A 24336-nucleotide genomic window follows, 5' to 3' on the forward strand; every position below is an offset into this window, starting at 1 on the left:
TACTTTTGTATATATGCTTCCAGATATTTAAAAGTGGTTGTCTATGGGACTTCCTTGGTGGTCCATTGGTTAGGATTCTGCACTTTCACTACAGGGGTTGTGGGTTCGATCCCTGGTCAGGGAACTAAGATCCCACATATGGCATGATGTGACCAAAAAATTAAAAAAAATTTTTTTTAATTAAAAATGATTTTCTAACTATAAATGGCAGAAAATGAGGGAAAAATAAAGATGATTTGAGTCATATATTTAGTGAAAATGAAAGTCACTCAGTCGTATCTTTCCAACCCCATGGACTGTAGCCCACCAGGATCCTCTGTCCATGGGATTCTCCAGGCAAGAATACTGGAGTGAGTTGCTGTTCCCTTCTCTGGGGGATCTTTCCAACCCAGGAGTTGAACCCAAGTCTCCTGCATTGCAGGCAGATTCTTTACCATCTGAGCCACCAGGGAAGCCCATCATATATTTAGGATCATGATTAAAGCTAGGAGTTTCTGATTCTAAAACCTTCCTTTTACTTTGTGCCTTATACTATTACAAAATTTAGGCCATTATGCAGTTCTGAAAGATGAATTGGTAGCTATCTTGTCAGCTCTGGACAGGAGGGCAAGGGTGCAGGGGTGCAGAACTGATCTGGAATGACATGCTGGGTTGAGAACTCAACTAGTCATCAGATGACTGGACTTTGAGGCTGGTTGTCTTTGAAGCCTGTAGCTTGGGGCAACCTTGGACGAGTTGCTTCACTTCCCTGGGCTTTGTTTTCTTCATCAGTGAAATCAGGGAGCTGATTTAGGTCATCTGGAAGGAATAGTATGTGTCGCTGGCTAGTTCCTCCCACAGAGTTTCTTGGTTCATCTTCCTACATTTGTTTATGAGGGATGATGGAACCAATGAATATGTAAGAAGAGGTGTCTGAGGAGGGAGATAGGAAACTGACCATAATCAGATAGTGGTTGGCATTGGTGAAACCATAAATATCACAGCTGGAAATAAACAGGGAGGGAGGAAAGGACCTTTGGAAATGAGAGGTAAACCTAATATGCACTTCATAACATTTGTGTGGCTTCCCAGGTAGCACAGTGGTAAAGAATCTATGTGCCAGTGCAGGAGAGATAAGAGACCCAGGTTTGATCTCTGGGTCAGGATAGTCCCATGGAGAAGGAAATGACAACCCACTCCAGTATTCTTGCCTGGAGAATTTAAAAGTGGTTGTCTATGGGACTTCCTTGGTGGTCCACTGGTTAGGACTCTGCACTTTCACTGCAGGGGTTGTGGGTTTGATCCCTGGTCAGGAAACTAAGATCCCACATATCGCATGATGGACAGAGAAGCCTAGCAGGCTACAGTCCATGGGGTCGAAAAGAGTCAAACACTACTGAGCGACCGACACTTTCAGATTCATAGAAATGATGTTAGACAACAAGCAAACTCTAGCAATTTTTTAATACCAGTTCAAAATGGGTCTTAAAGCAGCAGAGACAATTTGCAACATCAGGAATGCATTTGGCCCAGGAACTGCTAATGAATGTACAGCAGTGGTGGCTCAAGAAGTTTTGCAAAGGAGGAGAGACTCTTGAAAATAAGGAGCATAGTGGCTGGCTATCAGAAGTTAACGGCAACCAATTGAGAGGGTCATCGAAGCTGATCCTCTTACAGCTACATCAGAAGTTGCCGAAGATCTCAGCATCAACTTTTCCACAGTCAGTTGGCATTTGAAGCAAATTGGAAAGGTGAAAAAGCTTGATAAGTGGGTGCCTCATGAGCTGACCGCAAATCAAAAAAATCATTTTGAAGTGTAGTCTTCTCTTATTGTACACAAAAACAACAAACTATTTCATGATCAGATTATGATGTGTGATGAAAAAGAGAATTTTATACAGACAGCTGGTGATGACAAACTCAGTGTTTGGACCAAGAAGAAGCTCCAAAGCACTCCCCAAAGCCAAACTTGCATCAAAAAAGGGTCACAGTCACCTTTTGGTGGTCTGCTGCTGATCCCATCCACTATAGCTTTCTGACCTGCTTTGGAGCTTCTTCTTGGAAAATTAAAAAACTCTGATTAGTATACTGCAGGCTCTAGAGAGAAAAGTGAAGAACACACAAGAATGTATGGGGAATTTCAGCAAAGAGAAACTGTAAGGAAGAATCAGATGGAATTGTTAAGGAAACCAAGGACAGGAACAAAAACAGCAACACAATGAGAGAGTTGAAGAAGGCCTTTAACGAGCTCATCAGTAGACTCAACACAGCCAGCAGAAAAATAAGGGAACATGAAGACAGGCTATCGTCTTGACTATGTTGATTTTCTGTGTTATATTTCATTGATTTTTCCTCTGATCTTTATTATTATTATTTTTTTATTCACTTTTGGATTTCATTTCTTCTTCCTTTTTTTTTCTCTTAAGGTTGAAGATGAATTTATTGAATAAAAAACTTTCTTTTGCATTTCTAATCTATTACTATGTCTAATATTTCTAGTATGGACATTTGTGCTATGAAATTTCTCTTAAGGACTATTTTAGTGGCATGTCAGAATTTTTGATATATTTTCATTTTCATTCAGTTCAAAATAATTTCTACTTGGCCTTTTGATTTATTCTTTCATCCATGGGTTATTTAGAAGTATAATATTTAGTTTCCATATATTTGGAAAATGTACAGAGATTTTCCTGTTATTTCTTGGTATAACTTTAATTCTAAATTTGCAGAGTTTTTATTTTGTAGTTCAGAATTTTGTCTGCCTTGGTAAATGTTTCATGTACACTTACATTGTTTTTTGGTGAAGTAGTTTATAATTATTAATTATGTCAGGTTCATTGATCTGTTATTCAAAACTTCTATATCTTTACAGGTTTTCTTTCTACTCATTCTGTCAATTTTGGAGGGAGAGGTATTGAAATTACCAATCAGATTTGTGTTTTTTATCTATATTGAAATTGCTGACCATATTTGTGGTTTATATCCTTGTGGTCTATGGTTTTTATTTGCTTCTTTATATTTAGAGTGAGTTTCTTATAGGGAGCAATAGGGCTGGGTCTTGTTTTTTATTTAATCTTACTATCATATATATATATCATATATATCTGTACTGGGAAAGATTGAAGGCAAGAGGAAAAAGGGACAACAGAAGATGAGATGGTTGGATGGCATCACTGACTTGACAGACATGAGTTTGGGCAACTCCGGGAGTAGGTGTTGGACTTCCTAAAGCCTGGTGTGCTGAGGTCCATGGGATCGCAAAGAGTCAGACACGACTGAGTGAGTGAACTGAACTGAACTGCTATAGACTTAAAGGCCTGAAATAAAACTCAGTAACCTGAAGTTCCGTGAAAAGCAAGCCCGAGACAGGCAAAAATGAGAAAGCAGTTCAGCCTATTAGGTTGATGGTCACCTGATACGAAGAGCCAACTAATTGGAACAGTCCCTAATGCTGGGAAAGATTGAAGGCAAAAGGAGAAGGGGGCGGCAGAGGATGAGATGGTTGGATGGCATCACCGACTCGATGGACATGAGTTGGAGCATGCTCTGGGAGACAGTGGAGGACAGAGGAGCCTGGTGTGCTAGAGTCCATGGGGTGGCAAAGAGCTGGAGAAGACTTAGTGACTGAATGAGCTATATCTTTTATTTGGAGTATTTAGAAGATTTACATTTTATGTAATTGTTCTATCATGTTACTTGTTTTCTATTTGTCTTATCTTTTTTTGGTTAACTCTTTTCTCTATTTATGCTTTCTTTTTTATGATTTATCTTCTTTATTATTATATATAACTCTTTGGCTGTTTATTTTAGTCATTGCTTCATGGTTTGGCAACCCACTCCAGTATTCTTGCCTGGAGAATCCCACGGATGGTGGAGCCTGGTGGGCTACAGTCCACGGGGTCGCAAAGAGTCGGACATGACTGAGCAACTTAACTTTCTAACTTTCATGGTTTATAGTACACATATTTAACTTACTACAACCTACCTTCAAATGATGTTAAACCATGTCATATATACTGTTGAAGCCTTAAAATAGTATACTTCCATTTTACTTTTTCTGACCTTTGTACTAGTGTGGCAATACATCTTACTCTTATGTATAATGAAATCCCATTCCACATTGCTATTATTTTTAATTAAATTGATTAAAATATTATATATATTATATAATATAATGGATTATATAACAAATGTTTATAATATTACATATTTAATTAAATGATCAATTATCTTTGAATGAATTCTAAATTGTAAGAAAGAAACTTATTTCTCCATATAGTTACCCACTTCTATGCATTCATTTCCTTTTTAGATCTATAGTTTCATCTTTTCTTTTGCTTGACTTTCTTTAACATTTCTTATAGAAAAGGCTCACTGGCAATGAATAATTTGGATTTTTTATATCTTTATCTCTACTTAACTTTTAGAATATTTAATATACAGGTTTAATGTCTTTATCTGATCACTATAACATCTGTGCCATTTTTGGTTTATTTTTATTAATTTATTTGTCTCTATTATGGGTTCTGTTTTCCTGCCTTTTTGTATACCTGGTGATTTTTGTTTGGATGTTAGACATTTTGGATTTTACCTTGTTGGTTGCTGGACATTTTTGTATTCCTATAAATACTTTTCAGCTATTTTTCTGGAATTCAGTTAAATCACTCTGAAGTACTTTGATTGTTTTGGATCATCTTTTAAAGGTTTACAGTAGAATCTAGTGCTGATTATTTCTTACCACTGAGATTAGACATTGAGTACTCTATCTGCTGCCCTGCGACTCACAAGTTTTTCCATTCATTTGTGGAAACAGACAATATTGCTAACTGTATGAGCACCAGCATGTTAATCTCTAGTTCTTTCCAGAGATTTATTTCCTTTCATTACTTTCCTTTCATATATATTCTGATTAATACTTAACTATTTAAGGGGATGCTCTGCAGATTTCCAGAGTTATCTCTGTGTGAAGATATTTCCTTTTTTATTTTTGTCTCCTTGAACTTGCATCTGTGTCAACTTATCAGGGACTCTGCTGGGCCCTGTTTTCCTCCTCCCTGCCTGGCAGCCTGCAAACTCCCTAAAGGTGGTAAGCTGGACAATTGTATAATGTATCTCATTTGTTTCACATCTTTCAGGGATCACTGTCCTCTGTAGCCAGATATCCAGTGTCTCACAAACTGTTGTTTCATATTGTTTTCCTAGTTTATTTGGTTGTTTTTAGTGGCATAGTCTATTTGATTCCTGTTACTTGATTGCAAATGAAGTAAAAATATTGTTCTTTAGCACTTTAATTGAATTTAGTGCAATAACATATTCATACCACCATATTTATGGGAATAACTTAAAGAAGAAGAGATTTCTAAATGCTTATTCTTGTGTCATACTTATTATTTGGAATGACCAGACAATTTTATTTTTATTTTATTTTTTATTTTTTTAAATTGAAGGATAGTTGCTTTATAGAATTTTGTGGTTTTCTGCCATACATCAGCAAGAATCATCCATAGGTATACCCATGTCCCCTCCCTCCGGGACCTCCCTCCTATCTCCCTCCCCATCCCACCCTTCTAGGTTGTATTTGCATTTTACTCCATACATCTCACCCTCTCCCTCCTCCTCTCCTCCCTATGTCCATAAGTCTGTTCTCTATGCCTGTTTCTCCATTGCACACTGAAAATTAATTCATCAGTACAGTCTTTCTAGATTTCATGAATTTGCATCAGTATACAATATTTATATTTCTCTTTCTGACTTACTTCACTCTGTATAATAGGCTCTAGGTTTGTCCACCTCATTAAAACTGACTTAAATGTGTTCCTTTTTATGGCTGAGTAGTATTACACTGTATGTCCCACAGCTTCTTTATCTATTTATCTGTCGATGGACATCTAGGTTGCTTCTGTGTTCTAGCTATTGCAAATAGTGCTACAGTGAGCATTGGGATATATGAGTATTTTTCAATTTTGATTTCTTCAGGGTAATATGCCTGGGAGTGGGATTGCTGGGTGATATGATGATTTCATTCCTAGCTTTTTCAGGAATCTCCATACCGTCTTCCATAGTGGCTGTATCAATTGCTGGGAATCCACCAGCAATCCTAGACAGTTTTCTTTTCTCCACACCCTTTCCAGCACTTATTGTTTGTAGACTTTTCGATGATGGCCATTCTGACTGGTGTGAGGTGGTATCTCATTGTAATTTTGATTTGCATTTCTCTAATAATGAGCAGTATTGAACATCTTTTCATGTGTTTGTTAGCCATCTGTATGTCTTCTTTGGAGAAATGTCTGTTTAGGTCTTTTTCCCACTTTTTGATTGGGTTGTTTGTTTTTCTGGTATTGAGTTGTATGAGCTGCTTGTATATTTTGGAAATTAATTCTTCGTCAGTTGTTTCACTTGCTTTTATTTTCTCCCATTCTGAGGGTTGTCTTTTCACCTTGTTTGTAGTTTCCTTTGCTGTGCAAAAGCTTTTAAGTTTGAGTAGGTCCCCCTTGTTTATTTTTATTTCCATTTTTCTAGCAGGTCAGTCATAGAGGATCTTGCTTTGATTTATGTCATTGAATGTTCTGTCTATGTTTTCCTATAAGGCTTTTATAGTTTCTGGTCTTACATTTATGTCTTCAATCCATTTTGAGTTTGACTTTGTATATGGCATTAGGAAGTGTTCTAATTTCATTCTTTTGCATGTAGCTACTCAGTTTTCCCAGAACCACTTATTAAGGAGGCTATCTTTGCCCATTGTATATTCTTGCCTCCTTTGTCAAAAATAAGGTACCCATGGGTACGTGGGTTTATCTCTGGGCTCTCTCTCTTGTTCTATTGGTCTATATTTCTGTTTTTGTGCCAGTACCATTCTATCTTGATGACCGTAATTTTAAAGTATAGTCTGAAGTCAGGAAGGTTGATTCCTCCAGCTCCATTCTTCCTTCTTAAAACTGCCTTGGCTATTCAGGGTCTTTTGTGTTTTCATATGAATTGTGAAATTTTTTGGTCTAGTTCTGTGAAAAATGCCATTGGTAATTTGATAGGGATTGCATTGAATCTGTAGATTGCATTTGGTAGTATAGTCATTTTCACAATATTAATTCTTCCTATCCAAGAACATGGGATATCTCTCCATTTGTTTATGTCACAGACAGACAGTTTAACTCACTTATATTATTACTTCTCTGTCACATACTTATACTCTGTTAGTTCAGTATTCCTAACTTAAGTATGTGTGTGTGTGTTAGTTGCTCAGTCATGTCTGACTCTTTTGACCCCATGGTCTGAAGAGCCTGCCAAGCTCTTCTGTCCATGGGATTTTCCAGGCAAGGATACTGGAGTGGGTTGCCACTTCCTTCTCCAGGGCTTTTTCCCGACCCAGGGATCGAACTCGGGTCTCCTGCATTGCAGGCAGATGCTTTATTGTATGAGCTACTAGGGAAGAGTTAATTCAGCTATACTTGAATTTTTTTCTTGAGTGGGTGGAATTTTTGTTTTATGCTCCTAGCATTTGTCATTTTCCCATCAGGGTTTGCAAATTCAAATGTCTAGAAGGGTTAAGCAAGTCAAATGTCCTGGAGTAGGAAATGGCAACCCACTCCAGTATTTTTGCCTGGAAAACTCCATGGACAGAGAAGCCTGGCAGGTTACAGTCCATGGAGTTGCAAAGAGTCGGACACGACCGAGCACATACACACAAGTCAAATGTAGGAGTGAAGTTGGTAAGGCAGAAATAGTCACTGGTATTTAGTATAGAAGAGAAAGCTGGTACTGGGGGAAGAGGGGACATGGTGAATTGTAGAGGGAAATGCTTGAGTAAATAAGGGTATTTGCAACAACCAGCTAGAGTTAATTGTTGCCCTGAGGGAATGCAAGTTGCTCTTGTTGATCTTCTGATCTTTTAAGAGAAGCAGAAATGCAAATTTTCATCATATATAGCTCAATTTTTGAATACTACTTCAAATTTTAATCATAAAACAGTCTGTGAATCAAATAAAGCTTATTTATAGGCCAAACATGCCTTTGAGCTGTGAGCTTGCAACCTGTGTTCAACAGTAAATTGTTTAACTGTTTACATACAGAAAAATAGTTTAGAAAATTGCAGAAACTACTTAAGCTAGGGATACAGCACATATGTATTTGTGTGTATGTATTTCAGATCAATAACAAAGTAAATAAGTGAATTCACATACACACACTCCCTTGAGTTAAGTCTTTCAGAAGCTTTAGGGACTTTCTGCATACTCTGGAGCATGAAGTTATTTTTATGTTTCTCCCACATAATCTCTTGAGAAAATCTGTGATGTGTAAAAGAAATGCTTCCATAATTAAAAACTGCATGAATAAATATGGCTGTGTGAACATGAGTATTTTCAGTTAGTTTAATAATAGCTATCACTTTAATAGAGACAGACAAATTTATGAATAGCTGGATGGAGGCCTTTAAGCTGTAATATTTTTTGAATATGGCAGTCACCAGGAAAATTTGCAGTGAGAAAGTGTATGCCAAATTGATGTATGTCTTTCTTTTCTTAAAATACCAGATTAACACAGATTGCATTAAAAATTAATTCTTGAAGTAAAACCATTTTGTGTATGCCTATTATGTTTGATGAGATTTTCCAATCCTGATTTACTTTTAAAAAGAACAAAAAATAATAGATAAACAAGATCTTTGCACTAAAAAGTGTTTAAATGAAAGTTGAATTTAAGTAAAATTAACTTTTATTCACTCATATTATCTCTTAATCATCTAACAAATCATTTGCTGTTTAACAAAATATTTTTCTTACTTTTGTGGGTTTTTTTTGTGTGTGAAAGTGCTAGAATAAATATTTAAAAGCAGAAATCTAAGAATATACATTAAAAATAAATAAAAGACTATTCAATTCAGTTCAGTTCAGTTGCTCAGTTGTGTCCGACCCTTTGCAACCCCATGAACTGCAGCACACCAGGCTTCCCTGTCCATCACCAACTCCCAGACTTTATCCAAACTCATGTCCATCGAGGCGGTGATGCCATCCAGCCATCTCATCCTCTGTCATCCCCTTCTCCTCCTGCCCCCAGTCCCTCCCAGCATCAGGGTCTTTTCAAATGAGTCAACTCTTCGCATGAGGTGGCCAAAGTACTGGAGTTTCAGCTTTAGCATCATTCCTTCCAAAGAAATCCCAGGGTTGATCTTCAGAATGGACTGGCTGGATCTCCTTGCAGTCCAAGGGACTCTCAAGAGTCTTCTCCAACACCACAGTTCAAAAGCATCAATTCTTCGGCACTCAGCTTTCTTCACACTCCAATTCTCGCATCCATACCTGACCACTGGAAAAACCATAGCCTTGACTAGACAGACCTTTGTTGGCAAAGTAATGTCTCTGCTTTTTAATATGCTATATAGGTTGGTCATAACTTTCCATTAGATCTTATTAAAGGACACAAAAGATTATCTCACTTTTTCCATAATTCATATGTGGGGCCTGGCTACACTTTTTTTTTTTTTTTTGAGACAAGTGGTATACAGTGTAAGGGCACTACAAACGAGTTCCAATAATTCTTACAGAACCCTAAAGTATTAAAATGAAATGATGAAATGTGATTATGCGTGGAATGTCAAAGCCCTACTGATTTTTGTATACTTGTACGAATTAACATTTGTTTGGTTTATTGAGTTTTTCCATTAATTCCATTCACCCACTTGTTCCTTGTGGTTCTCTTGAGAACATTTGCAATATTTTTGAAGCTTGATTAGGGATTACTGAGTCAGTAATTTGCAAGTTAAAACTGACCATTGTAGTCAGCCTTCAAAATGCAAAGATGAACCAGGGATTAAAACCTTTAATGTCTTCCCTCTAATTTGAGTGAAGATAGTGTTCTAGTTATCTTAGAAACATGCAAAGGCAGGATTTGCCTTCCAAAGAAGTTTTGTATTTTGGATACAGAATCAATACAAAGGTGAGATACCCTGGATTTGAATTGGTAAAATATGTAAATCCTTGCCTACTAACCTGCCAGAGATTAATGTCTGAATAGGAGTAGAAATCGCCAACTGTAAAATTATACAGGGCGTGGCGATTACCCCACCTGCATAATGGGGCTTGATTTAGAGGCTCTATTTTAGGATCCCACATAAAGCACCAAATGTAGAAAGCAGAGCTTTGTTGAATTTGTCCTGGGCAGTGCCCTAATTTTCTACAACACTGTTCACTTCCGTTCTTTAAGGATGAACAACACATTTTCTTTATGGAACCTTGTGCATCCGTCATGCGGGAACCATAGCTCTTCTGAACCACTCTATTAGATTGCTCTTGTGTTGCCTTTTTATGATGCTACTGGATTATGTTATTTGAGGTTGCATTATCTTTATTATAGTTGTTTGTCTATGCAAAGAACAAGTGATATCATATTTGACTTATAGCAAGCTTTTTAAAGTTAAAAAATGAGAAAACTGAGGCCCAGGAGGTACAAGGTCATGCAGTTCTACCAGAGCTAGTGATGGCACATGGGTCTTGTCTACCCAGCAAGAACTGGATATCACTGCACACACACTATTTCACTGTTTCTTGATAGTTGGGATTCATGTTATTTTGGCAGCTCAAAGGGCTTTATCTTAGACATGAATAACCTGAGGACTATAAGACCTTCTTTGGCTTGTTATTGGTGCTTGATCATTAAGGCTCAGTCTATTCAAATAACTAACTGCAAGATTCATTATATTTTAAGAGATAATGTTGCTAATTATTTATGCAGATTAACATTGATGAAGTCTTTTTTAAATTTTCTTATCTCCTTTTTATTTTTGCAGATGATTTTTTATTAAAAAGTAACTTTTATTGCTGAGACTCTTGAGTTCTGGGGATCAGACACGTAACTCAAGCTCATTTAAGCATAAAAGGCAGTGTTTTGGTTTACACTGTCAGTAAGTCTGTCACTAGATCTGAGTCTAGATGCAGCTGGATCCAGGGGCTCAGCCTTGTCAATTCTGTGACTCTCCATTTCTGAGTTTTCCTTGTCTCTGTGGTATTATCATTCACAGACTGACCTTGGGAGGAAAGAAGGTCAGCTGCAGCTCTCGACTCTTTACTCCAGTTTAGCAGCCCTACATATCAACCTTCCAGAAGATTCTGTTTAGCCAGTCTTGAGTTTCCTCTTAACCAATGCCTTTGGCCAGGGACATGGGGTACTCAGATAGTCAACCTGTGTTACATATTCTTTCTCAGTGTTAGGGGGTGGGGGATTGTGATTGGCAGCCCCATTTCACAAAGCAGCATATAGTTGTGGAGTTTTTCCCAAGGGAGTGTTCTTATCAGAAGCATCTTTAGCTATCACATTTCTACAGATGAAAGTTTACAAGACAGACTCAGAATTATATACAAATGTTAATTTTCTGTAAAAGTGGTAGACTCAATGATTCATCATGTAATCCAGATTTTATTTCTCTCTTTACCTTCATCCTTTCACAGTGGACACAAAAGACAATGCCATCAGAGTAAAAAAAACAACAACAAAAAACTTTTCAAAAAAAAAAAAGGAATCATTTTCTCTGTTTTACTTTCAAATATTGTCTTAGCCTTCTTCTTTAGCTCTTCTAAGAAACTTCTCATGCAGAATTGTAGTTGTCATTTGATTTAACAGTCTCTACTGATTGTGAAAAACCTTTCAAGAAGAGGCTCTCACTTTATTTCTGTTCCAGCTATGCCTCTAACAGTGCTGGCTGAGTGGGAGTATTAAGTAAAGGTGGATGGTGGAGATTATACAACAACATTGTGTTGCTTTTGGAATTTGAACTCCATTATTTTTCTATTCACATTTGAAAGTTTCTTATTTTTTTTTTTTTTAATGTTTATTTCTTCTGCTTGGCTTCCAGGCAAGTAATCAAGGGAGATGTACGTGTAACTGTGACTTCCAGTCTCTCTGGTGCCTAGTGATTGAACCATTTGGTTCTGATAGTAATGACAGTGGGGAAAGAAAGACAGTCTCAGAACTTCTGTGCAGTGTGGTTGTCCAGCCCTCATAAGAATAGGGCCATTAGTGCCATCTTCAGGACCTTCCTGTGTGTCAGAAGTCAAGCTGAGTTGAGCTGCAGCTTCATGTACCTCTCATGGAGCCCCAGCAAAATGGCGGCCGGGGTAGAGTGTCTGCACTTGCTCATTATCCCGTCTTCTGAGCCCTTCTCCCTTTACAGTCTTCATCCTGTGGCTCCAGTTAGTTGTCCACAGAGGCAAACCAACTTCAGCTGTCACTCTTACTGATCTATGTTTCTCTTCCCAGACCACCTTGCAACCCCAAATCCACACCCTCTATTGGTTGGGAATCAATTAGGAGCAAAGATGGAAACTTCAGATTAATACAAAGATTTGTGATTTATGCAGTTATCAGGAAGATAGCCTTACATTTAAAAAAACTGGACATCAATATTTCTTGGGAAAATTGAGTGAAAGTCTCTTTTTCATTTTAAAATGAAGGCCTTGTTCTGATACAGATTCTAAAACTTCGACTTACTTTATATTGAATTGTATGAAAAATGTTTTTGGCCATTTATATTTAGGTGAATGTACTTGTATATTCAGGCTTCCCTGGTAGCTCAATGGTAAAGAATCTGCCTGCTAATGCAGGAGATGTGGATTTGATCCCTGGGTCAGGAAGATCCTCTGGGGAAGGAAATGGCAACCCACTCCAGTATTCTTGCCTGGGAAATCCCACAGAGGAGCCTGGTGGGCTACAGTATGTGGGGTTGCGAAAAGAGTCATTGGATGTGGTTTAACAAGTAAACAACAATAGCAACAACTTGTGTATTCATTTCTTTCAGTCCTGTGTTTATTTCACAGTCCGTAACATATTCAGAAATGTCAAGTTGGATGAAGTTGTGAGTTGGTGTATTCCATGATCCCTGGTAGAGATAGTTATTTTTATATTTGAGCTGTGAATTCTTTTTTTTCCATTTTATTTTCTGAGTTACCTTCCACACATACTTGTAGGACAGCTGTTATGTTTCAATTGATGTTTTAGGTACCTGGGAGACTTCATTAATTAAAACAGTTTCTACTTGTATGGTGCTTATATTCTAGTGGATGGTGATAGAATAGTAGTAGATGGTAGTAGTAGTAGTCTGCTGCTGCTAAGTCGCTTCAGTTGTGTTCGACCCTGTGCAACCCAGAGATGGCAGCCTAGCAGGCTCTTCTGTCCCTGGGATTCTCCAGGCAAGAACACCAGAGTGGGTTGCCATTTCCTTCTCCAATGCATGAGAGTGAAAAGTGAAAGTGAAGTTGCTCAGTCGTGTCCGACTTCGTGACCCCATGGACTGCAGCCCACCAGGCTCCTCCATCCATGGGATTTTCCAAGCAAGAGTACTGGAGTGGGGTGCCATTGCCTTCTCCGAGTAGTAGTCTAGTAGATGGTAATAAAACACATTTCATAGTGATGATAAGTAGTGATAATAATAAAGCAGGGGAAGGAAATAGTTATGAGGATTTATGTGTACCAAGCTTAGCTCCATAGTCTGTGGGGCCCAGTGCAAAATGAAAATCAATGTCCTCCATTCAAAAAGTAGAAACAAGTGCCATTAAAAGTACTAAACATAAAGCTTTTTTTCTTTTCTTCCATGAATCTCTCTTTGGAATAATTATGGTGGTTTTTCTTTTTAAAGCTTGCTGTTTAATGGTGTTCTAAGTTTAAAGAAAAATTAACTTTCAAATTATTAACGTGAATTTGTCATTCATCATTTACTGTGCTCAAGTAAATGAGAGGATAATGGGTAGGAAATGAGATTAGAGCTGCTTTGGGTCCCTGAAGCATGCGTGGGCTTGAAGGCCAGAGTAAGGACTTAGAATTTTTTGATGAGAAGAGGGGAAGACTTGGGGATCTTTTGGCAGAAGGGTGACAGCTGATTAGATTTTAGAAGGATTCCCTTAGGCTGCTGTGTGGCAAGGTTGGAAGCGGCAAGACTAGATTGGAAGCTGCTGTTAACAGACCAAACAATGATGGTGCCTGAACTGTACATATAGAAAAACAATGGTGATTAAATGTGGTTAGATTCTGGGTATATTTCAAAGTTAGTGCCAATAAGAATTGAATGTAGACTAGATGTTTACTTAGAGTCCTGGCCTAGACAGCAGATACAATGGTCTGTTGAGAAGCAGCTAATTTTCTAAAGTTCTACAGCCAAGGCATGACACAAATGAAAAAGGCAGACAACAAAAGTCAAGTATGTGTGTTTTTCATCAGTTCTTTTTCATTATCTCTAGACTTTCTTTCAAATAGCTCCTGTAACATTTTCACTTATTTAGCTGATTTAGCATGGATTACGTAACATTTTCACTTATTTAGCTGATTTAGCACGGATTACATATCTAGAATCTCATCCATACATATCACTTTGGAAGAACCTCTGAGAATAAAGTTCTGGTGAAGCTGCCACTGCCCCAGGTTTTCATGGCATAGGAGTGGGTATTGGCTGTCTCCCATAGTTTCATTTTGGTAGTATCCTGACAGATTTTTCCTCCCATTTTACTCAAACCTTTTGGCCTGCCCTAGTAAAACTAGAATTAATAAAACAAAAAGTTTGCTCCTGAGTTTGCTGTGCAATGGCACCTTGTACAATTCCAAATGATTTCACTCTGTGTGGCCTTTTTGTTTTTCCTGCTTTCCAGCACTTTCAGACCATGCTGAAGTCTAAGCTGAATGTCCTAACACTGAAAAAGGAACCCCTGCCAGCAGTCATCTTCCATGAGCCAGAGGCCATCGAGCTGTGCACGACCACGCCCCTGATGAAGACCAGGACTCAGAGTGGCTGCAAGGTAGGGGCTCATGGCCAGCAGGGAACCTGTTAGTGGGGCAGACAGCAGGATGCACAGCCTTAAGGCACTTGTTTCATAGTGATAACTTTTGTAAAGAGTGAAGATGTCAGACGACTACCAGAATAAGCTCACTGAGTGATGGTAGTATGAATTTATACCCCGCTTTATGTTTCTTGGTGATATAACACTCTTCATCATATGGTGGAACACACTAAAGACATGAGTTATACCATGTGTGAATGAAAGAGTAATTGCCCCATATTTTCTGTAGCCCTATGGAATGCTGGGCTTGACAAGAAAAATTATGTCCTGAAAGATAATTCCTCCCTTTGTATTTGCAATCTGAATAAGATATATCTTAAAGACCAAAGAGCAAAACAAGTTTCTCAATAGTTGTACTCTCTGAATCCTTTGGGGGTAAATTTACATTTTCATTTTGCTGTAGCTCTTAAAATTTATTCTAGTATTCATGCCTCAGAATCCATTTAAAAAGTGTTTTTCATTTATGTAAACCATAATGCTGACTTGGAAAGAGAACTAGAAATGAAATACATAATTTTGGTAAGTTGTTGGCTTCTTTCTCACATAGTATTCTTTTTTACATGTGTTGATGAATATAGTCATCACTTTAGAGGTAACAAAGAAAATATCTCATGCGTATTTTGTCATCAGAAATTTGTTTTGAGTCCTGAAAGTAAATTAAGGGGCAGGAAAATGCATGTTTGCTTGTGGATTTCTTTTATAACCTCGTAGTACACTCTTTCCCTTATTGCTTTCTGGGTTAGGGAAGCAAAGATCCATTGATCTTTCTCACCAAAATATTCCATCCCCTCCCCAGGGCTTGCATAGTTGTGGTCAGATTGGAGTAAGCCTGAGTGATGGTATTTGCACAGAACCTCACACATGTCCATTCATCGCACAAATACTCTGGGTGTGCTCAGTGTCTGCCTGGCAATGGAGATAGTGAGAACCAGAGCCCCTACCCAACCCCAGCATCTTTGTGGGGCTTAACTGTTCCTTGGAGGAGGAGAGAGGAAAAAGTACAGACGAACAAACATTGGCTGATGAGAATGTCAGTCTGTGAAGAACTTGTGGAAGTATCTGCTAGGCAGAGGAAGGAGGAGAGCTAATTCCCTGGTCTTGTGCATTTTACGCAGAAAAGAATGAGCTGGTGAATGTGGGAAGGTGACAAAGTTGTGGTTTGTAGTGGAGTCTTGTGGGGGTCCAGGTATAGGGAGCTTTGATACTATGGCAAGGAGTTTAGATTTGGTTTTAATTTCTAGGAAGAAGTAGCAGAGGGATTCAGGTAAATGAGTTAAATGACTCCATTTGGGAAAAAAAAATTTAAATGATAACTCTGCTAAGGTGAGCATCGAGCTTCTCAAAAGCAGTGGCCAGTGGCCCTGCTTCAGCAGGGGAGAGTGGCCCCACAGAACTGCCTTTGGTCCCCTTGTATGCACTGCTTTTGATGAACTGATGATGTGAAGGAATTTTAAAACTACTCATTAAATTGTAAAGTGATAAGAAATCAAATTAGGTTATATTTCCTTTAGAGATTTCCTGAAGTCTTTTTGAATTCTGTTCCTGTTGGGGATAGTGGTCCCTCAAAAGCATGATGAAATCAGTAGGAACAAGTATAAGGAGGAGTTTGGTAAAGTCTGCAGGGCATGTTTAAATGGAAGGGAAAATGTAGCTACAGAATAAAAAGACCTAACAATGCAGTCCCAGATACAAAAGAGGGATGTGTATGTGTGTGTGTGTGTGTGTGTGTGTGTGCGCGTGGGGTGGTGGGGGGAGGGAGAAGGAGGAATAATTGCTAGGATAATATAACATTTCTAATAAGAAATATAGGATTCCAGATTCATGGAGTAATTTTTCTTTCTATGCATTCTTTAGATCATGTTCATTTATTTTACCTCTAGAGGGATGTTGAAAAAGACATAGAAGGAATTGAGAAGAGCAGGTCAAAGAGAGTGAGCGTTGCCCAGGCATTGGTCTATGGGGCTCTTTAGACAAAGAGAAGTCAGCAGTGATTTCAGCTGGATGCAGGGAAGAACTTATGCATTCAAGGTGAAAACCACGTTCCACTGGGCTATAAAAAATTTATGACCTCTCCAGCCCTAGAAATCTTGACGAGGAGATTCCAGGTGCAGATAATCATAATCCTAGAATCGGGCATCTGGGCCAACACCTCTTGAGGTACTTTCCAGCTTTTTTATTCTGTTTCAAGGATGAAAACCTCTAATGTATCCTTCTTTAGACTGCTCACTTGAATCCACTTTACATATTTAAATTTTAGCTGCAAATATACTGGAGTCTCAGCCTTTCATTCTCAGGGACAATGTCACCTTTGTGTTCAGAGTCATAGTCTTTGGTTCCAAAACAACAAAACAAAGTTAGATTTTTGAGCCTTGAAATTTTGATTTAAAATCTTCAGACCTCCCTCATTTTTTTTTTTTTAAATTTTCCAGATCATCCCCAGGAACAAAGTGTAGTGTTTCCTCTCTGATTCTTGCGACTAACTTAGCTCCCCAAATGCCAGCTGCAGAAGGATCTCCCTCCCGGGCTCCAGCCTGCCAGGCATAATGAGCACAATGTAGCCAGGGCCCAGCTGCAGAGCCGGTACCCTCCTTCCTCCACACAGTGCTGGTTCTTTTTGCCTCACAGCTCTCAAGTTGTGCCTGCATAACTTTAGGTTTGGGGAGGGACAGAGGCAGGAGGAAGCAAAGGAAAGGGGAGTTGCAGAGGGATTCTGGTGAGCCAGGTCAAGGCCCCGGCTCTTCTCAGATTTCCCATTTCCCTCTGATCTGTATTCTCTGTGGGTCCTTGGCGGGATGACCCTGCCAGGCTATTCATGTTGCGGGCAGCTGGGTCTTTGTGTATTCTCTTCCCTTGCTGCCACTTTTTTTTTCTTTTTGGAGTGGAGTTATTTAACTGTACGATCCGCTGCATACCATTAAGATGCTTGCTGGAGCTGTTCCGAGTGTCAGATGCTTGTGTCTGATTTTGCAGCGGAGACAATGGCTTATCTTGCCTGCCTTTGCCTGTCTAAACAGGGGGATCCTAGATGGCTTTGGCTTGTTAGCAAACATTTATTTAATTAATAGTCATTGGAAACCTACTGTGTGCATGAAATTGTGGAGAAAGGAGTCAAAGTAGGTGTTGTGAGTGAGTAGGTGGCTCAGGGGTAAAGAATCCACCTGCAAATCTGCCTTCCTGATCCCTGGGTCCAGGAAGATTCCCTGGAGGAGGGAATGTCAACCCACCCCAGCATTCTTGCCTGGAAAATCCCATGGATAGAGGAGCCTGGTGGACTACAATCCATGGGGTCGCATGACTGAATGATTGAGCACTCTAACACACATTTAAATTATTAAATTGCACAAAGCAATTTATAGTCAGGCAGAAGGAATAAGATGAATGCCCGAATAAATTGCGAGTGCTTCCAATACTCATGAGTATGTCAGAAATCCCTGGATGGTAGATTTCTGAACCATCTTTCTGAAGAGTTTGATTTGGGCGCTCAGCTTACTGCTGGGGAGCAGGAGCATGCACTTTATAATAGACTGTGTAATTTACATGAAAGTGGTGATTGGACGTGCTTTGCGCTTGAAGACCTGAACCACAGAGAAGGGTGTGATCACAGCAACTAAGTGAATGGAGATGCAGTGGGGAAGTGGGAGATGCGGGGAAATGGGGGCAGTTTAGCACATCTAATAACATTTATCTTTTATTTAAAATGTTTTATAAAGTATGTGATTGGTGGTCATTTCCAAGAAAGGAAATAGCATGGAAGAGAAATACCAAGAGAAGATATATGGGGAAAGATGCAAGAAGGAAAAGCAGGAAAATTAAAAGTTATTTACATAGGGCTCCTGTTTGAGTCTGGATCTGTGTGCCTTTGGGTTTCCCAGATGGCTCAGTGGGTAAAGAATCCACATGCAATGCAGGAGACTTAGGAGACATGGGTTCGATCCCTGGGTCGGGAAGGTCCCTTGGAGGAGGGCATGGCAACCCATGCCAGTATTCTTGCCTGGAGAATCCCATGGAGGGAGGAACCTGGTGGGCAATAGCCCATAGGGTCGCAAAGAGTCAGACATCACTGAAGTGACTGAGCATGAATGCACTGTCTGCTTTGTTCTGGATTTACCTGGTTGTCTTATTCTATACCCGCTCCGCATCTCAGGAAGGAGCCAAGGTCCTGAGCTAGGTCTTGAGGGATGCTCTCCCGAGGGAATGCTCTTCTTGGCCACATATGGCCTTTGGGAGTTGCTGGTGAACAGAGCTGATTGAGCATGTGTTTCTTTCCACTCCCTCCCTTTCCATCCCCTGCTATTGATGCTGAGGGCACCCTTGACTTCATTCTGCAGCTTGGTAGCTGTCCAGCTGCTGCATCCCTTTATTCTTCACTGAAGGCCGTGCCAACATCTCACCTGGGTCTGCTCTCCAGGTGATGCTTTGTTTTCCAAATCTTGCCTCCTCCTGAATGAGGCACTTGGCCTGACATCTTCTCAATTATGAGAGCAGAAACAAAGTAGTCTCCAGGAAGGAATTAGTGATTCATAAACCATGACTGTTTTTACTTTACTCTCTGAGATTTCTGTGTTCTGGAGTGTCAATGGTAGTCCCTTGGCTCTAAGAATGATTGTGATTGATTTATAGTTTCCTGGGACAGGGAGGAGTTTCTGAACTGAGGGCATGGCAGGAAGTCCTCAACTTCCTCAATGCCTACCATTTTGTGCATTTGTGAAATGGCCAGTTTGAGAAGTGGCCTCGAGCTGTCCTGCTTATCTTATGCTGTGCTGTGCTTAGTTGCTCAGTTGTGCCCAACTCTTTGTGACCCCGTGGGCTGTAGCCTGCCAGGCTCCTCTCCTAACTTGAATTTAAATATATTTAAAATTAGCATTATAATGTATCTACTTTCTACACATATTTTGTATTTATTGGATCAGTCATGTATTTCATTAGAAATATAGTCATATTTTCTCACTTTACACATTAACAGAAGGAAAAAACATTGATTATATTATTATCTTCATCAAATGCATTTTGTAGCCCTATTTTGGTATAGGTCATTTTGAACATGGGAACCTAAATATGTCAATTATACAGACTTTCGTCTGCAAAATAAGTTTCTGATTGAGATACGAAGGTAGAATACGAATAAAATAAAGAATAGTGATATATGAAGTGAGAGTCAGGCCCTTGGTCTTTATGTTTTTTTTTCCTCTCCATATTCAGAGTGGATGTTATCTAAGTCTAATTTATTTTCTCTTCATTCTTTCTCATAGTTCCCTGTAAGCAAATCAAAGCTCAGCTACTTCTGCTTGTCTCTCCAAATGGAGAAGGGTAAAAGGTGATAGGAGGTTACAGTTTGTTGGTTTGTATCAACAAGCTTTTATTTTTCTGTAATTTTTACTTTTGTTGATTTGTAAATTTTCTGACTTTCTCCTTCCCTCCCTTCCTTCTCCCCTCCTCCCTTCCTTCCTTCCTTATTTTCTTCTCTCATTTCCTCCTTCATCCATAAGAATATATTGCACACCCTCAGGATGTTCTGTGTATTCATAGGGACACAAAGATAAACAATGGTATTGGATGCTTCATGGTGAAATAACAGGAAATGTAATCCGAATTGACTTGATTCATTGACATTGATTTGCTTTTGAATCTGCAAGTTCCAGAAGAAAGGAAGAAGGCAGGAGATGCTAGAGAGGGAACAAAAGTGTCCACTGCAAAAAGTTACCCAGGGATAGCGACCTGCAAGGAGGCACATATACTCTGCAGGAGGGGTGGTGGCAGTTGGTGATAAAGGCCGAGTCCTCAGGTTGCTGAGTAAATGCTGCTTTTTCCTCCATTTTATAGCCCGTTTTATTTCCTTGGTTTCTAATGGAGGATGTTTCTTTGCAGATAGGATCAGCCTCAGTATGAGTACAGGTTACTCTCTTGGGCTTCTCTCGCCAGCAGTCATAAATGGCCATCAGCTGCCACGTGGTTTGGCCTTCTGCACTGAGAGGCTCTCACCTTGCTGGTGGGGAGGGTGTTTTCATTCACTGGAGAAACTCTGCATCCCCCTTTTTAGTCCAGGTTTCTAATTTTGATAGCCCATTAGTCAAGGTTAGAAAAGAGAAAGAGAGTCAGGATTTCAAAAGTGATCATGGGTTCAAGCTTATGGAATTTGGGATATCTGTGGGACCACAAGTGGCAACACCCAAAGGGGGCTGTGTTAAATGGGTTTGGGGCTTCATGGATGCCTTGAGGGTGTCGTTTTGGAGAATGGGGATGGGAGAAGACGAAGGAGTGAGACAGGCATGCAGAAATACAAACTTACACACATCATCACACTTGGTATTTTTTGACTGAAGAGATTATTTATTCCATGGCTTTTCTTTGGCAGAATCCAATATGGTGTTCTCATCTTCATGCACACACTCTTTTGGGCTTAAATCCACTATTTCAGACCCCTCTCGGCATGCAATGTGCAGGAGAGGGTCTCATGTTGAATTCATTGAGTCAAAGACCCTACCAGTTATACCACCAAAAAAGAAAAATGCTGCCACTAATTATTGTATGATGCCAGCAACCTAGACAGCATATTCAAAAGCAGAGCCGTGACTTTGCCGACTAAGGTCCATCTAGTCAAGGCTATGGTTTTTCCAGTGGTCATGTATGGGTGTGAACTGAACTGAATTGATACTAATACATGTTCATCTTTGGGTTTTTAAAGCATGAAAAACAACAGTTCCCTTAGACTGGATTAAATATATAAGCACCAGTAACAATAATAACACATTGTGCATAACTGGGTGGACTAAGCACTGTTCTGAGTGCTTTTCATGATTAACACATTTCATCTTCACAAGCATCCAATGAGTAGGGACTACTGTATAGTCACACAGTTTAAGGATGCAGGAGAGAAAGAAGACTCACTGGGAAAGGAGCACCAGGAACACAAAAGGATACTCTCCTCCCCACCAGGCACTGACTCCTCTTCAGCCTTTTTCTCACTTCATCCTGCACACACCTCCCAGGCATTCTCCTCACCGCCTTGTTTAGCTCTCAGATGCATCAGAACGAAAAATGGATATAGCTCTGATAACAGCTGAAACCCCTGTATGTTGTTTGTCTGTCTACATATGTTCAAGACACAGGCTACTTCTGCTGTGATACTTAGTGTGGAGGGATATTTCATTTATGGTTTTAATGTAAACTTTTTGACCGCAAGTCCCAACTTATGACTTTGAGTTCTGTACTGTGGTCTTCCCAGTGACAGCTATGGTGACTTCAACAAAGTTGTCCATCCTTCATGAGCTCACTTTTGTTATATGGTGGCTAAAATCTTTTCATCCTGGAAAGTGTCTTTACTTGTGCTAATGAAAGTGTTTAGGATATAGATTATCGTTCTGCATGAATGCCTGTTGAGTAGAATGGCAGACTTCTTTATGAGGTTCTTCTTTCCCATGATTGATTTGTCCCATTAAGGGCTTCTCTGGGGATCCTTATACCTTCAAACTATTTCCTGCTGCCTCCCACACTGAGAGCTGTGGCTGAAAATGACCATTTTACTCTAGGGAACCAGATTTGACATTGCAGCTTAACCTTTGTTTAATGTCAAAGATGGTATCTTCCTATATTTCTGAATTTGTAATGTTGCTGCCTGCTTTACTTCTTGCTTTTAAAAACTCTTCGGAAATCAGCAAAGATGTATTAGTCAAAAATGGGAAAATAATCTACATTGAAAGAAATTATAATATTTTTGCTCTACAATACTATGTAAAACATGTGGCTATTAAAAAAATTTTAAATGCTCATAAGGTATTAAATGAATTTAAAAAGCTGGTTACAAATTGTTTTTAGATCCTATTTTAGTAAAATAAAGTAAAAATAAATAATTATATTCAAATATTCATAATAGAAGGATCACACTAAAATATGAACAGAAATGATCCCTGGATAGTCAGATTATAGGTAAAACTTTTGATTTTCTTACTTTTTGCATTTTATAAATTTTCAGCAATGAATAAATATTGCTTTCGTTATTGGTTTTTAAGTGTAGTTATTAAATTAAATTAATAATTATTTTAACAATTTAAATAAACTATTTATTTAATTAAACAATTAAGTAAAAGTAATTAGTTGGGTGAGAAGGTCACCTGGAAAATTATCTTTAACTCCATTCTCCTTGGAACATTTGGAAAAGAGTTTCCTCTATGTCACCAACTTAGACATTAGTTTCTTCTCTTTGCACAGGTAAGAATTTCCTTAGCTTCAGGGTAAGTGACATTTTTCCATCTAACGTGTGGATTCTCCAGTGGCAGACTGGTCTGGTGTGTTTGGCATAATAATTGTAAGTCCTACTCACATGCATTTGCAAGGATGGAGTGCTTGGTCTCCTCAGAGCTGCTGGGTAACAGTCTTAGTACCTGAAACTGCAGAAATTTATTCTTCACAGTTCCAGAGGTCAGAAGTTCACCATCAGCATCACTGGGCAGAAACCACTGTGTTAGCAATTCGATGCTCCCCCTGGAGGCTCTCCAGGAAAATCCACTCCTTGCCTCTCCCCGTTTATGATGGCAACAGGCATTCCTTGGCTTGTGGCCACATCACTCCAGTCTCTGCCTCCATGGCAACACTGCTTTCTCCTCTTCTGCCTGTATCAAATCTCGCTCTACCTTATAAAGACATATATGGTCAGAAGTAAAACCCACTAGACCATCCAGGATCACCGCCCCCACCCCGCATTTCAAGATTCTTAATGTATTCAAATCTGCAAAGACTCTTTTTCCTCTTAAAGTAACATTTATAGGTTCTAGAGATTAGGACCTAAATATCTTTGTGTGTGCTCACTCAGTCATGTTTGAATCTTTGTGGCCACGTGGACTGTAGCCCACTGGGCTCCTCTGTGGAATTTTCCAGGCAAGAATACTAGAGTGGATTGTCATTTCCTACTCTAGGGGATCTTCCCAACCCAGGTATCAAACCCATGTGTCTTGCCTCTCCTGCACTGGCAGGTGGATTCTTTACCACTAGCACCACTATAGATTCCTCCCTTATAAATGGGGAATTTCAGAAGTGTATGACTTACAGGCAAAAATGTAATGCTCAAAGTTATAAGTTGTTTAGGTTAACTTTATTCTCTCTTGGGGCTAAGAAGACTCTTTCATTGAAATTCAGAAAGCTAGTTAAAAAACAGAGAGATGAAGAGAGTTACTCCTATATTGGGCCACATTTCTTTGATGATTTTACTTCCTTAATATTTCTGAAAAAGGTAGTTCTGTTTCCAGTTTTTTAAGGAATCTCCACACTGTTGTCCATAGTGGCTGTACTAGCAGCAATCCCACTGCTGGGCATACACATCGAGGAAACCAGAATTGAAAGAGACACGTGTACCCCAATGTTCATCGCAGCACTGTTTATAATAGCCAGGACATGGAAGCAACCTAGATGTCCATCAGCAGATGAATGGGTAAGAAAGCTGTGGTACATATACACAATGGAGTATTACTCAGCCATTAAAAAGAATACATTTGAATCAGTTCTAATGAGGTGGATGAAACTGGAGCCAATTATACAGAGTGAAGTAAGCCAG

At 39.2% G+C, this 24336-nt stretch overlaps 1 protein-coding gene across 2 annotated transcripts in view; it reads left to right on the forward strand.

Moving 5' to 3' along the window:
• Positions 1-24336, forward strand: part of PID1 (phosphotyrosine interaction domain containing 1) — a 283353-nt gene that overhangs the window by 119316 nt on the left and 139701 nt on the right. For both annotated transcript variants that reach the window (XM_040228182.1, XM_040228181.1), the window contains exon 2: positions 14604-14750. In XM_040228182.1, coding sequence (XP_040084116.1) covers positions 14616-14750 — 135 coding nt within the window. In that variant the 5' untranslated portion in view covers positions 14604-14615. The remainder of the gene's footprint in view (positions 1-14603; positions 14751-24336) is intronic.

The sequence above is a fragment of the Oryx dammah genome, unplaced genomic scaffold (assembly GCF_014754425.2).
Source record: "Oryx dammah isolate SB20612 unplaced genomic scaffold, SCBI_Odam_1.1 HiC_scaffold_27, whole genome shotgun sequence".
Classification (NCBI taxonomy): Eukaryota; Metazoa; Chordata; class Mammalia; order Artiodactyla; family Bovidae; genus Oryx; species Oryx dammah.